The following is a 15,802-nucleotide window of genomic DNA, read 5'->3' as shown; positions in this document are numbered from 1 at the left end:
ATGACCCGTATACCCCCCTTGTAAAATCACGTGATTCCACCGTATTACTGCTGAGAATCACGTGACATGNGTAATATACAATTATAGCATGTTTCAACTTCAGTGCCTAGTTCAAACACGGTATAATGTTGAATATGTAACTTCAGTGCCGAGTTTAGACACGGTATAATGTTGAATATTTTTACTTCAGAGCTGAGATTTGACAAAATAAATTTTTGAATATATTAACTTCAGTGCCGAGTTTAGACTAGGTATAATGTTGAATATTTTACTTCAGTGCCGAGTTCAGACACAGTAAAAATGCTGAATATTTTAACTTTAGTGCCAAGTTTAGACAAGGTATAATGTTGAATATTTTAACTTCAGTGCCGAGTTTAGACACGGTATAATGGTGAATAGTTTAACTTCAGTGCCTAGTTCAGACACGGTATAACGTTGAATATTTTAACTTCAGTGTCGAGTTCAGACACGGTATAATGCTGAATAGTTTAACTTCAGTGCCTAGTTCACGGTATAATGTTAAATATTTAACTTCAGTGCCGAGTTCAGTCACGGTATAATCTTGAATATTTAACTTCAGTGCCGGGTTTAGACACGGTATAATGTTGAATATTTTTACTTTAGTGCCGAGTTTAGACACGGTTTAAAGTTGAATATTTAACTTCAGTGCCGAGTTCCGACAAGGTAAAATGCTGAAAACAACCTGAATGAGTGAGTTCAGACGCGGTATACTGTTGAGTATTTTTGATGTTTTTATTAATCACATAACTGGCTGTTTTGTTATCAGTTTATACCAGTTTATATGATATGATGAGATACAGAGCGGTCACATCATGTACAGCATATTAATCCTTATTCCTTACTTAAACTTGGTCTGATAAAATGTACACACATACTTGGTATGACATCTTACAATTCCTTTCTATCTAAATAAACTTATTAGTCTGACACAATGGAACAATATCAAACGTAGTATAACATCATACAATTCCTTTATATCTAAATAAACTTATTGGTCCGACATAATGGAACAATATCAGACGTACAATGTAGTATAACATCTTACATTTCCTTTATATCTAAATAAACTTATTGGTCTGACACAATGGAACAATATCAGACGTACAATGTAGTATAACATCATTATTTAATAGTTAGTGTAACGGCACCAAATCAATACTGACGGACGGTTAAGCAACGGATATCTAGACTCCCTTTTATGTAGAACTGAAATTATGATTTATTATTGTTAAATAAAGTTTTTAATTATCGTTTTACATGTATCTTCATCATGATTAAGGCCCCTATCGTTGCAAATTCTGGATAGGTCACTTGAAAAATATTCAAGTAATTATTGTTTTGCTTATCTGAACTTTCAACTTTTCGAGAGTACAATGTGAGGGTAAACCATCTTATTTAGGGTACAGTGTGAGGGTAAACCATCTTATTTAGGGTACAGTGTGAGAGTAAACCATCTTATTAAGGGTACAGTGCGAGGGTACACCAGGCTTAAACGATTAAACGATGTAAAACGAATTTACCTTGAAAATGATGTTATGATAGTTCACAGTGAGGTCAATACCATTTTAATTAGATGTAAACTGCATTATTGTTTACCTGCACCCATCGATCTTTTGGACACAACAACCAGGTCATATCAAAATCCAACAACAACGACCTATTAACATTAAAACGACCACATGACAGATCCGTTAAGGTTACCTTACAATCGGGTTACAAAGTCAACACGACCTGGTCACATTCAAACAGCATAGACCTGGTTGTTCAAAAGGTGACAGGTTTGATCAGTGATTAGTGCAAAATATCCTTTTCTTGTACATTTAAAATACAACCATTACTTTATTTTAAACTTTAATAGTAATATATTGACAAAAAAAAGTTACCTGCAAAATTACAAGATTTTACACGGTACATAGACGGAATTATTAGAGGTCGAAAAATGTCGTTAAACAATGATTAAGCTCATCAACTTCTGAGCAATTGAGCCTTGATCTTACTGAAAATAACAAGTTTTACGTCCAATATAACATGTATTGATGACGTAGCTAATGTGTCTATTTTGTTTTATCTTCTCCTCTAGTTAATCGGTGAACCGCCGTGTGATCTGATACTGGCTGATGTTCTACTGAATTGATATCTGTTTTATGAACACTGATTGTCAAAAATATGACATGGTGTATCCTGTGAGAACACCAGTGGTTTAGAGTGTAACACATGACACAGAGAACACCATCGGTTACAAATCCCATCAATTACATGATAAAACAACACTACAAAAATACGTCCATTCTCAGTCTTTCAAATTTCGTTGTCCATTTCATTTTTTTTCAATTTGGTATTAGTGAATTTCATGTTTTTCGTAATACCACACATATCAGGCAAGCACAAAGCTCATAACATATTACTGATGTCATGTTTAGGTGAAAGATTAGTATCACACTTCACCCGATAAAATCAGACTGCAGTTTCATGTACTTGCGTGTAGCTACTTAATTTAAAAAAAAATAATACTATACATGTTTTCAAATCAATCTGATTTTTTCTTCTTCTGTAGTGATGATGTAGCAGTATGCATAATTACATTGATGGACATATTCAACAATCATATTACCCTGCAAATACAACAGAATAAGTACAATGGCCTATGTCACATACACAAAACATATACAATTATATTGTGATTTAATACGTACACAGTACGCCAAACACTTTGTCAATAAAATACAGTTTCATTTTATATTCAAAGACACTATGGTTAATACTATAAATATATAATATATATACGGAGTCCCAATAAATAAATACAGCAAAACAAACATAACGGTGCTCACATAGCATACCATATACCAGGTTAAAACCCTTATAACCTTGGTTTGTGCAAGTCGGGGATCATAACTTGTAGAAGTTACTGAGGCTGGACACTTCTGTTTCTTATAATAATTCTGGAACAATGAGATTTTCTCGTAATGAAAACTGATTATTTCAGGATTTTAATATCCATTTTTTTTTTGCATTTGATTTCCATTCAAAGATGTTTCATTATACCCCTATTATAGCTTTCTCTTCATTGTGTCCAGATTATGGTGCAGCTATGACCTGGACCTGCTGGCTATCCTTTTCTAGCGGTGGAATTATAATAAAGCACTACCAATCAGCCACATTTTTGTATTACTTGGAATATGTCTGTGATTACAACCATGATGTTAAGAGAAGATGCAAAGCTTTGGTAATTTGTCAAAAACAGAAACATATCTCACATACACTGTCTATTGTAACTGTGATGAATTAAAGCTGCTAATAATATCTTTGATTTCTCACTAGTAGTAGTACCGATGGTTGGATACATTTTCTGTAACGTTTGTCTCAATAAAACAAGTTTCTCTAAACTACCAAAAAGATATATACATGTAATATTGGCCATCTTAGATCTTTGACGCATACAGGCCACCTTAAATTTTCGATACCTTATGAATAAAACAAATAAACAAATAATGTACACTCATGTCGTTATGGTTAGGATAAAAATATTACAACTATTTCTCATATATTACAGCTCCAAATGACAGTTAAACCAAGACCTTACAAGAATACTTTACAAAATTCATAATATTTTCAGTTATCACATGTAGATTTGTCGTGTTAAAACAGGATATACATTAGAAATAGTAAACAGTATAATAGGAAGTTAATTCATTCACCCCTGAAATTTCATAATGAACTAATCCAATCTTTGAATTGGAGGAGTTCAAATGTGTCTTCAGGGGTGAATGAGTTAATGCAAATTTCTATTACCGTTTCGGGTTTTCAAGCCTTTTCCTTAATTGTGGAAAGTCGGTAGGCTATAGAGATATATAAAGGACTTTGTGTCATGTTAGCTGTACTGAGGTGTTTGTATGTACACAAAGAAAGGAAACACAATACCCTGTAATCAATCACACGACAATCATCAGAGATTCAATAAACCTATATAAACCTTTCACCCAATGAAACAATAATGGCATGATAGTCAATCTACTACCTGTAAGTAGTTTCAAAATCTCATCTATATTACATAATCAAGATTTAATATCATATATCACAGGATTTTGGCATTAGATCTTAAGTAAATAAAAAAATATGAACCTACTCATTGTACTGCATGTACACTTATAGACTAACAAAGGCTAGAGAAAGTAATATTCCAATACAAAATTGATGTACAATTTGACTGAAATTAACTGTTCTCAAACGTTAAGGTAAAAGCTACCAAGAAATTAATCTATATTATTACCATTGTGATTATTGGAAAATAATTGATGGAAGCCTTTTTCAAAAATATTTTTCTTTAAAAATTACATGTCACAAGTTTTTTTTACAGAACTATGGTTGTCCAAAATTTAAAGGATTAAAAATAGTAATTAAAAAGAAAACACAGAAAAAACAGTAGTCAAACTCGGGATCCTACAAAGCCTTCAATTTATCAAAGTTGGCATTTAGAAATTACATTTGCATAGTATCAAAATGAGTGTCCAATGGGCCACGAAGTCTATGAAACACTCAGCAGGGGAAGTTACTCTCAGCCCTACTCTCAGCCGGAGAACCTCCCTTTTGGTTGCTGATCTTCTATATAGAAGGGAGATTACTCCTTATCTTCTATATAGAAGGGAGATTACTCTTTATCTTCTATATAGAAGGGAGATAACTCAAAGTTTAAATAAAAGCTCTCAGTTCCCTTTACCTTAACGTTGAAAACCAAATTTTTCAGACTTTAGTTTCAAAGGATCAATCCTTGTGAAAAACCGGATTTTCATAATCCCAGTTTTCATTTATCTCTGTACTTTTAAGCTAGATTTATTTCAAGGTACACAATATTCTTATATTTTGCATTATGAGCACTTAAAAAGATTTACATTATCAGTAAATTAATGTGAATGATTCAAAATGTGTCATAAGGATGAGTAGCTTGAATCAATTGCCATAAATCCTTTTAAACCTAAAACAAGATATATTTAAAATCAGTTCTTTACCTTTTGAAATAATATAATCATATTGTCATTTACAATTTGGTCCCAAAAACTATATAACATCTTCATGTTTCGTAAAATAATCTAAAACCAGAAGATATCATGAAGCATAATACTATATATAAGTACTAATGAAAAACATCCACGTTCTTTGTTAAAACAAAGATAAATATATATGAAATCAATAGTGAATAAATAATTAAAGCATGATCACTCATGGTTGTAACTTTCACAAAATAAAATGTATAATGACTTAAATTTAAGTTCTATGAACAGAATAACAAGATATCGCTTAATGATACCTAATAGTAGATACCAGGTCTTTTTTGTCAGAGGGACGAAGAAAGAATAAAATATTCTTAATTTTCGGAAAGAAAAGATATCTCGGAACACATTCATTTATTTTTGTTACATCAAAGGAGCACCAATGAATATGTTTTGTTAATTAAAGAACGTGACAGACAGCCAGCTGATTTTGCCACTATTTAAGACACATGCATTTTGTGAAACAAAACACGGTAACACCTTGTGCAATATGTTATAAAAAATACATAACTTTGAAAGTAAATGTAATCCTTAATCTGAGTTGTTTCATTGCCTCATGCTTACAAATTAGTAGTGTATGTTATTTTCTACAAATTCTTAACACTGTTCCAAAGAAAAATATTGTAAATTTCAAAAGAAATAATTTATCAATGTGTGTCAAGTAAATATACGTCCACGAGATAAACATCTGTGGATTTCACCTATAAGAGGCCCATTATGCCTGTATCGTTAACCTATCATTCAATGCAGTTAGCAAACACATCTGTGACCTTTAAAACAGTGATCTGGAAGAGATTAACATCAACAGGCCAACTGACCTCCATCTAATATCATCATTTTATGCAAGTCGGAAATCAATTACTAAGTATGGTTTGACCCACTGATGAGTCACAACTTAAGTTTTAGATGTCTTAACATCACATTTGGAAAATAGACCATTTTTATATAATTTTAATTTATTTTTTCAGTACTAAAAAAAATAATCATTTACTTACAATTATAACAAGATATTTTATATCTATAATTTCAAACATCAGCTTATAAAAAAGGTTAACTTGAAAACCTTTATATGTCTGTTAACAACCACATAGCACAATAAAAATAAATGGCAACTTAAAGACAATGTTACATACTCGGGTAATGGTAATAAGCATTGCTTTGTTATTCACCATATTTATATTTAATTCTAAAAAAAAGGGAATATCAAACTCATTACCATTCCATCTGACCTTCTCAAACATTTGAAGATTGTTTAAATAGCCATTATAATGGGAACTGGTCAAAGATCCTTGGTATATTTTATTTCTTTGTAAAATCTTATCTGAATTATTACAACCAGTACGGTTGTAATAATTCAGATAAGATTTTACAAAGAAATAAAATATACCAAGGATCTTTGACCAGTTCCCATTATAATGGCTATTTAAACAATCTTCAAATGTTTGAGAAGGTCAGATGGAATGGTAATGAGTTTGATATTCCCTTTTTTTTAGAATTAAACCAAAGTGTGTAAGAGGTACTGCTACACATTATGTTTTGTTGTGGACTTTTAATTGGTCGGTATTATTTGTGATGTTTCATATATTAAACCTTTTCGTCATATATCTATATATATAAAAAATGTACATAATGGTCTTATTACACTGCACAGCAGCCATAGTATATTATCCATTGTTCTTTGATTATGAACAATTTTTATGCCGTTTTCCCCTTAAGTCATACAAAACTACTTCCTTCAGAATAAAATACCGTGTATATCACATGAAATATATACCATGTACAATATATGCCATGTAGAAAATGAATGACTCGGTAAAATAAACCCTCTGAACCATTAATAACTATAACAATAAAATATAGTGTTTAATATGATACTAATTTTGCAAATAGCTGCTAATCACCAAGTCTGATGTGTATCCCAAAAAGGAGAGGTCTCATCAATCAAAATGAATTCAGTGAACTAATTCCTCAGGTCCCAGAAGTTCCTTATAAATAAGTGTTAAATGTAGAGTCTTTGTGTTTAATGATTAACACTGTGAGCCTTCAACATTACATTTAAATACATATTATTTGTACTAAATATATCATTGAAATATACGTAGAAGGTTTGTTTGACTATGGCGAGGGGGACACAGGATGGAGAAGGGTATGGAGTGTGGTACTAGTCATGTTAGACGCAGTGAAGTCCTCTAACTTTAACTCGTGCGACTCCTGTAGACGCTTCAGTGCATCAACCGTGCATACAATGGTCCTGAAAAGAATTTAATACTGTCTAATTAAAATGCACACAAAGGATGTCACACAAACATGTTGATCTGTGAAAATTGAGACCATACACGTAGCAAGGACAGCACTTCCAGATATAATAGAGTATGTTTTTGACAAATATATTTGCAGGCAAATGAAGCATGTTTTTGATCATATAATTCCAAAATATTGAGCATGTTTTTGACCATACAATTCCAGATAAATGGAGAATGTTAGTGACGATATAATTCAAGATATAAAATAGAGCATGATTTTGACAAGGTATTTCCAGATAAACGTATCATGTTTTTTAAAGTATTTTTGGGAAGATAAGAGTTTATAACATCTTTTACAACTTATAAAACAGGAAAGTGTATATTCTGATATTTCCTAAAACTGGGGAGATATATTAAACAAGACATTTGAAATCTTGACCCTGATTTATCCTCTTTTAATATTGATAATGCATTACCAGAACACAATTACAACTAGAACACTGACAGGTCAGTAAGGGCCCCGTCTTGTGGCAATTATATCCACCATAATCATCAAGAAGCAATCTGCCCATACAGCTGAGCTTGACGTTTGACATTTGGACTTCAAAAAGAATCGAAAGGAAGCAAAATATACATTTTACATGTACCATGATGGATGTGTTTCCTCCCACCTCCAAACTTGCTGGGCTAACAGAAATGTAATTACCGGTGCAATACTCATTTGTTAGCTTTGATTTGTTTTATTTCACCTTATATACCTTCTCCATCAAGAGCCAGGGTCAAAGTCAGAGATCCACTTTGTCTTTGACCTTTGGACCCAAATGACCTTGACCATTAACCCAGTGACCTTGATCTTTGGTCAGTTGACTTATTCTTTAATTCCGACCAACTTTGCTTCTTAATATCATAACAAAATGTTCATCAGTGAAAAATACAAAACTTGACCTTGACCCTTTGGACCCCGTTACCTGGAACTAAGGTCAATTGACTCATTGTTTAATTCTGATCAACTTTGCTTCATCATGTCATAACAAAATGTTCATCAGTGAAAAGATGCAAAATTTGACCTTGACCTTTGCATCTCATGACCTTGACCTTTGACCTCAACTTTTTACCTCAGTGTGTCTCTTTGTATAATTCCGAACAACTTTGCTTCATAATGTCACTAGTGAAAAGCTACAAAATTTGACCTTGACCCCTGACCCGATGACCTTGACCTTTGGTCAGTTGACTCCTTGTTTAATTCTGATCAACTTTGCTCCATACTGTCATAACAAAATATTCATCATTGAAAATATGTAAAATTTGACATTGACCTTTGAACCTAATGACCTTGACCTTGACTTTTAATCGCAATGTGTATTTTTATGAACTGAACATCTTGACCAAGTTTCATGTACATCGGTCAACAAATACTAAAGTTATCAGCCAGGAACAAAATTTGTGGACGGACAGACAGACAGACAGACAGAGTGATTACTATAGGGCACCTGTATCTGAGATACGGGGCCTTAATAACTGTGACAGCTGGAGGGGAAAACACCACTTAGTTAATACTTACCCTACAGTTCCTATGAATATAAGAGTCCAGTCCATCACAACCTGACCAATAGACAGGGACCTGAAACAAACAGTACATATACACTTACACTTTTATAACTATAATATTGTATAATGTAATCAACTTAGAATCACTAATAAGTCAAATGTCCTCTTCTTCTGTGACAGAATGTCAAATTATTTACAATGAATCATGAACAATCCCAATGAAAGGAATCAAATGATATTAAGGTATTTAGTTATTCACACCAATTTCAATACATATAAACCTGAATTATTCATTTACATTAAAACTATTCTTCACCAATTAAAAACTTTTTTTTATACTTATTTTCAAATTCAAATGAATCTATTTAAATTTAAAAAAAACACCTAAACATTCAATTACACCCCTACCAAGATACACTGTCTTATTGAGACAGAATACCTGTCATCTTCTGTGTAACCCAGTAGACTAGTAATAAATTAAAGGACGGTACCCCGATCTTGTTGCAGTTGCCTTAATTATATAGCTTACAATAGGACAATGTACCCAAGTAGGGAACATGTATTGAATCATGATCTGCCATCTGTCACAGTGCCAGAGCAAAATGAGACAATTTGAAATAAGTGAGTTCACAATCAGCATGTTTTAGTCAGATTATGAGGTGATAACTCAAGATGAGCATGTGTTAATTGAAATCAATTAACTCCTGGTCAAGTGTAGTAACTCCTGGTCAAGTGTAGTTATTCCTGGTCAAGTGTAGTAACTCCTGGTCAAGTGTAGTTGTTCCTGGTCAAGTGTAGTAGCTCCTGGTCAAGTGTAGTTACTCCTGGTCAAGTGTAGTTACTCCTGGTAAAGTGTAGTAACTCATGGTCAAGTGTAGTTACTCATGGTCAAGTGTAGTTACTCATGGACAAGTGTAGTTACTCATGGTTAAGGGTAGTAACCCATGGTCAAGTGTAGTTACTCATGGTCAAGTGTAGTAACTCATGGTCAAGTGTAGTTACTCATGGTCAAGTGGAGTTACTCATGGTTAAGTGTAGTAACTCATGGTCAAGTGTAGTTACGCATGGTCAAGTGTAGTTACTCATGGTTAAGTGTAGTTACTCATGGTTAAGTGTAGTTACTCATGGTCAAGTTTAGTAACTCATGGTCAAGGGAAGTAACTCATGGTCAAGTGTAGTTACTCATGAGTCATGGTCAAGTGTAGTTACTCATGGTTAAGTGTAGTTACTCATGGTCAAGTGTAGTTACTCATGGTTAAGTGTAGTTACTCATGGTCAAGTGTTGTAACTCATGGTTAAGTGTAGTAACTCATGGTCAAGGGTAGTTACTCATGGTCAAGTGTAGTAACCCATGGTCAAGTGTAGTTACTCAAGGTCAAGTGTAGTAACTCATGGTCAAGGGAAGTGTCACTTCCTAACCTATGGTCAAGTATCACCTCTTAACCTATGGTCAAGTATCACCTCCTAACCTCTCCAAAATAATAAAACTGATCCTTTCAGTTGGAGTCTTTTTCTGTTTGCTGAAACAATGGGTATTGAGTGTAAGCCAGTGTAGACTGTTTACATAGACTACGTGGCGGTCTAGGACTTTATAGTAAACATCCCATGTGTTACTGTTTACATAGACTTTGTGGCGGTCTAGGACTACATAGTAAACATCCCCTGTGTTACTGTTTACATAGACTTTGTGGCGGTCTAGGACTACATAGTAAACATCCCATGTGTTACTGTTTATATAGACTTTGTGGCGGTCTAGGACTACATAGTAAACATCCCATGTGTTACTGTTTACATAGACTTTGTGGCGGTCTAGGACTACATAGTAAACATCCCATGTGTTACTGTTTACATAGACTTTGTGGCGGTCTAGGACTACATAGTAAACATCCCATGTGTTACTGTTTACATAGACTTTGTGGCGGTCTAGGACTACATAGTAAACATCCCATGTGTTACTGTTTACATAGACTTTGTGGCGGTCTAGGACTACATAGTAAACATCCCATGTGTTACTGTTTACATAGACTTTGTGGCGGTCTAGGACTACATAGTAAACATCCCATGTGTTACTGTTTACATAGACTTTGTGGCGGTCTAGGACTACATAGTAAACATCCCATGTGTTACTGTTTACATAGACTTTGTGGCAGTCTAGGACTACATAGTAAACATCCAATGTGTTACTGTTTACATAGACTTTGTGGCGGTTTAGGACTACATAGTAAACATCCCATGTGTTACTGTTTACATAGACTTTGTGGCAGTCTAGGACTACATAGTAAACATCCAATGTGTTACTGTTTACATAGACTTTGTGGCAGTCTAGGACTACATAGTAAACATCCCATGTGTTACTGTTTACATAGACTTTGTGGTGGTCTATCTAGGACCACATAGTAAACATAATCCCATGTGTTATTGTTTACATAGACTTTGTGGTGGTCTATCTAGGACTACATAGTAAACATAATCCCATGTGTTATTGTTTACATAGACTTTGTGGTGGTTTATCTAGGACTACAAAGTAAACATAATCCCATGTGTTATTGTTTACATAGACTTTGCGGTGGTCTAGGACTACTTATAATTACCCTTTGAAGATGGACAAGTGGAACAGGCCTGGAAGGATGAAGGCTAACAGGGTACAACAAGTGGCGCCTACAAGAGCCATCAGGTTGGCAAAGTTAGGGATGATTGTCACGGTCAAACCAGTCACTAGCACCATGAACAGACGAAGTGCATTCTGTAAAACACAAAGGACAGTCCATCATTAACATTCTCTCTTTCTTCATACAGGGTGTTAAATTTTACAGGATATTTCAGCATATTACCAATCACATACTATGGGCCGCAGGAAGCAACATCAAACACACACAGAAAGATAAAGCTTGTTTGTACTTATTATGGTGTTTTATCAAAACCAAAATGTTCAATGTATCATTCTTTATCAAACATACCCAGTACATTACTACAATATTGATAAGAAGGTTAATGTTGAAATAAAATTATTGCATAAATATTAATATTGCAAGTTTCTTGTTCAACAAAACATGGCATTGTACAGTTTAAATGATACATGATATTATAGCTTGCATTATTATCCACATGTGTATATTCCAACTTAAAAATGACAACATGGTCAAAGATTTGCCTGTAACTATGAAAGGTCTGGCTCCCGTATCTCTGTATATTTGATTTATACTCGGTTCATTGTTATCAGTTCAGCTATGTAAATGGTTTGGTTCTTGCAGAAAAGTAAAGATTTTTGAAGAACTTTTCGTTAAATATAACCATAATACTTACCCCCTTCCATATCTGTTTTTCTACATTAACAAATAAGTAGCCTTCAAGTATTTTCATCACTGGAAACATCATCACTGAAACCAATATTGAACATTTTCAAACGATCATATCACAAATAATCATCTAACAAATAAAATGTCGACTCATGAATCCTATCCTCACAACTTAGCATCAGGACAGTGATTTGGCATAACGAAATATATGTATAAGGCTAAAAAAATCAAAAAATCTTATCCTTTCAATAAAGTCAGGTAATAATATAATTAGCCCCTTATAGGTTTACCTATGATTACCTCTGACAATATTGAACTATGAATAGACAGGTATTATACATAGGTAAATTTAATCGTTGCCAATAGTGGGATAATCTGATTTATTACAGATAGACATATATGTAACTATATGCTATATACAATGTTGTAATTGTGTACATCACACGCCATGTATCATATTTATTATATGTATGTGACCTCTTGTTACACACGTAAATGTGTCGGAGTGAATAAATAAAACTTGGAAACTTGAAAACAAACCTGGATAAGTAAAGAACAAAGCAAGGCACAGACAGGACTTGACAATCATAGCGAAGTCTATGGAATCTCCTACAAACAGACGAAAGCACATGGTTAACCTTACTCATTGTTTAAATATATCATTCACAGAACTTTCATACAACTTTTCATTGCAAAAAGTCTTCAATTTTCACAGATAACAATGTTTTGCTGAGAAATAGGAATTTAATAGTTTGATACATACATGTAAAACGGTGTGAGGTCATGATCAATGTACATGCAGCTATAGATATGCATATTTGAAAAGTAAATTGATAGATTAAAACAAATTTTAAAGAATTGACACAGAGTCATCTGAGAAATGAATACATTTAGACTGTTTTGTAGGCAAATGGACACATCAACTACATACCTTTTGGAAGATTCAGTGTTATTATTTCATTGGTTTCTTTACCAAAAGACTGAAAATAAATTGTGCAAAACATTCACCATAACTGTTCTTCAATGCTTTTCAGAATATAATAAGCTTAATATAAAGAAGATTACTACTAACAATTGTATTTATTTATTCAGGCATGTAAACCTTAATTAAAGTTATAAAGTAAATACAGAAATTCTCAAACTCAAGTTTTTAATATGCACTTTTACTCTCTAAAATATAAAGAGACTCAAAATAAATGTGAATTCTAGCAGTCAGACATGTATGCAAGGTGTGTAAGAATAATTTAATTGATAAATCAGTCAATATAGTTAATCACATAATTTGATTGATAAATCAGTCAATGTAGTTAATCACATAATTTAACTGATAAATCAGTCAATATAGTTAATCACATAATTTAATTGATAAATCAATCAATATAGTTAATCACATAACTAAATTGATAAATCAATCAATATAGTTAATCACATAATTTAATTGATAAATCAGTCAATGTAGTTATAAGGTTATCATTATTATTAGCTTTTTTAAATCATAATTAAGTGGGTTTGATGTTGTCTGCCTTAATCTGTTGTAAATTATTTAAAGAAACTACTAAGAACTTACCAGATAGCCACAGGCTCCAAAGGATATATACATACTTGTTACTATAACCATAGTACTAATAAAATACCTGTAAATAAATCACATAGCATTTCAGTGACATTTAACAAAATGTAATAACAGCTTACTATATAACAACCATCTGTTAACTGTAAATCGATTACATTGCCATTTAATAACAGCTTACAAAATCCACATCAATGTAGGTGTAGATAATAACATAGCTGTTCAATACAGCCGACAACATACCTATTAACAGACTGCATGGCATTTCATAGACAGTTTATCATAATGTAAATGTATGAGGAATCAATGCAGCTATTTTACACGTATTACTAAAATTATATTATATTTAACAGGTAAACAATAGGATTTACACATGATTTACTCAAATGTCGCTAGAGTAGTGGTAGTTGCCATCAAATACGTACTTTGCATTGACTCTTCCTCACTTTTTACATCACACTTAAGATTTATTTTTTTCATTTAGTGAAAATATACTGACTTGTTTACAAAAGTAAAACTGTGTGAACATAATATACACCCTTTTTTATATTTACATTGTGAGAACTTAAATTACTCACATATTTCTAAACATTTTCTTCAGGTTGGTAAGTATGGATTCTGAAAAGTTCTTTTTTACACAACCAATAAAATTTTCTATGTGACATTTTGATGACTAGTACGATATGTAGACTGTCACCTTCATCAGACAATTGACCAGTGAAGCGTAGGTAGACTGTCACCTTCATCAGACAATTGACCAATGAAGCGTATGTAGACTGTCACCTTAATCAGACAAATGACCAATGAAGCGTATGTAGACTGTCACCTGCATCAGACAATTGACCAATGAAGCGGATGCACACAAAGGTGTAAAATGTGTAAGAGTTGTCCATAAAACCTTTGTGTGCATACACTTCATTGGTCATTTGTCTGATGAAGGTGACAGTCTACTTACGCTTCATTGGTCAATTGTCTGATGAAGGGGACAGTCTACCTACGCTTCACTGGTCAATTGTCTGATGAAGGTGACAGTCTGCATACGCTTCATTGGTCAATTGTCTGATGAAGGTGACAGTCTGCATACGCTTCATTGGTCAATTGTCTGATGAAGGGGACAGTCTACCTACGCTTCACTGGTCAATTGTCTGATGAAGGTGACAGTCTACCTACGCTTCACTGGTCAATTGTCTGATGAAGGTGACAGTCTGCATACGCTTCATTGGTCAATTGTCTGATGAAATTGACAGTGTACATATCGTACTAGTCATCAAAACATCACATAGAAAATTGTATTGGTTGTTTAAAAAAGAACTTTTCAGAATTAAATTACTCACTTTCTTATATCTGTGAAATTATATGAATATATAATACTCACTTTTTAAATGAATGTCGTACATCTTCTGCTAAAGAGCTTTCTAATGATAAAATCATACCTGCACCCTGAAACAAAGGAATGGAGTTCAAATTGAATAAGGGTTAGTTTTCTTACAATTGATTATACTGATTATAACCCTGAAGCTTATTCCTATAACTATATATAACACTCCAATTAATTAATCTAATATAGAACCAGTCAAATAAATCAATCTTTAACTCATGTTTGATATAAAAGCTGGCTAATCATCTATAATCACTTTAAATTTCAATATACATTATTTTCTTCTATCTTTAATGTTGTGATTTCATCGGGGATTAAAAGCAACAAATTTTGACTATTTTTACCAAAGGGATATTGCAGAGAACTATTAAAAGCTGTCCTAGATGTAGTGAGAACACAATTGTACATGTCCTCTCTATCTCAGCTAAAGCTGCCTAATCAGAGATACTGACAACCCTCTATACATTTCCACTTCCACATCTCCTTGGCTTCCGTTTTAGTGATTAAATTATATTTTATTACTAGGTGAAAATTTATCAGAATTTTACAACTGTTGTCGAGACATTTCGGGAAATCATAAATAAACAAATATATGTGTAACACATCCAAAACATTTTGACCGGTTGGTTTTGGATGAAAACAATTTTAGTACACAAAAATGAATGAAAATGTCAAATATTTAAATTTATTTTTCCATT

General features: G+C 32.9%; 1 protein-coding gene across 2 annotated transcripts in view; it reads right to left on the bottom strand.

Moving 5' to 3' along the window:
- Positions 1-1,386: 1,386 nt before the first annotated feature.
- LOC110457412 (amino acid transporter ANTL1-like) overlaps positions 1,387-15,802 on the bottom strand; it is a 36,934-nt gene continuing 22,518 nt past the window's right edge. For both annotated transcript variants that reach the window (XM_021508676.1, XM_021508677.1), the window contains 8 exons: positions 15,102-15,166; positions 13,724-13,790; positions 13,088-13,136; positions 12,697-12,765; positions 12,164-12,237; positions 11,452-11,603; positions 8,874-8,933; positions 1,387-7,320 (listed from right to left, as the gene is read on the bottom strand). In XM_021508676.1, coding sequence (XP_021364351.1) covers positions 7,185-7,320; positions 8,874-8,933; positions 11,452-11,603; positions 12,164-12,237; positions 12,697-12,765; positions 13,088-13,136; positions 13,724-13,790; positions 15,102-15,166 — 672 coding nt within the window. In that variant the 3' untranslated portion in view covers positions 1,387-7,184. The remainder of the gene's footprint in view (positions 7,321-8,873; positions 8,934-11,451; positions 11,604-12,163; positions 12,238-12,696; positions 12,766-13,087; positions 13,137-13,723; positions 13,791-15,101; positions 15,167-15,802) is intronic.

Source organism: Mizuhopecten yessoensis, unplaced genomic scaffold (assembly GCF_002113885.1).
Source record: "Mizuhopecten yessoensis strain PY_sf001 unplaced genomic scaffold, ASM211388v2 scaffold9133, whole genome shotgun sequence".
Classification (NCBI taxonomy): domain Eukaryota; kingdom Metazoa; phylum Mollusca; class Bivalvia; order Pectinida; family Pectinidae; genus Mizuhopecten; species Mizuhopecten yessoensis.
This window is presented reverse-complemented; position numbering and strand designations above follow the sequence as displayed.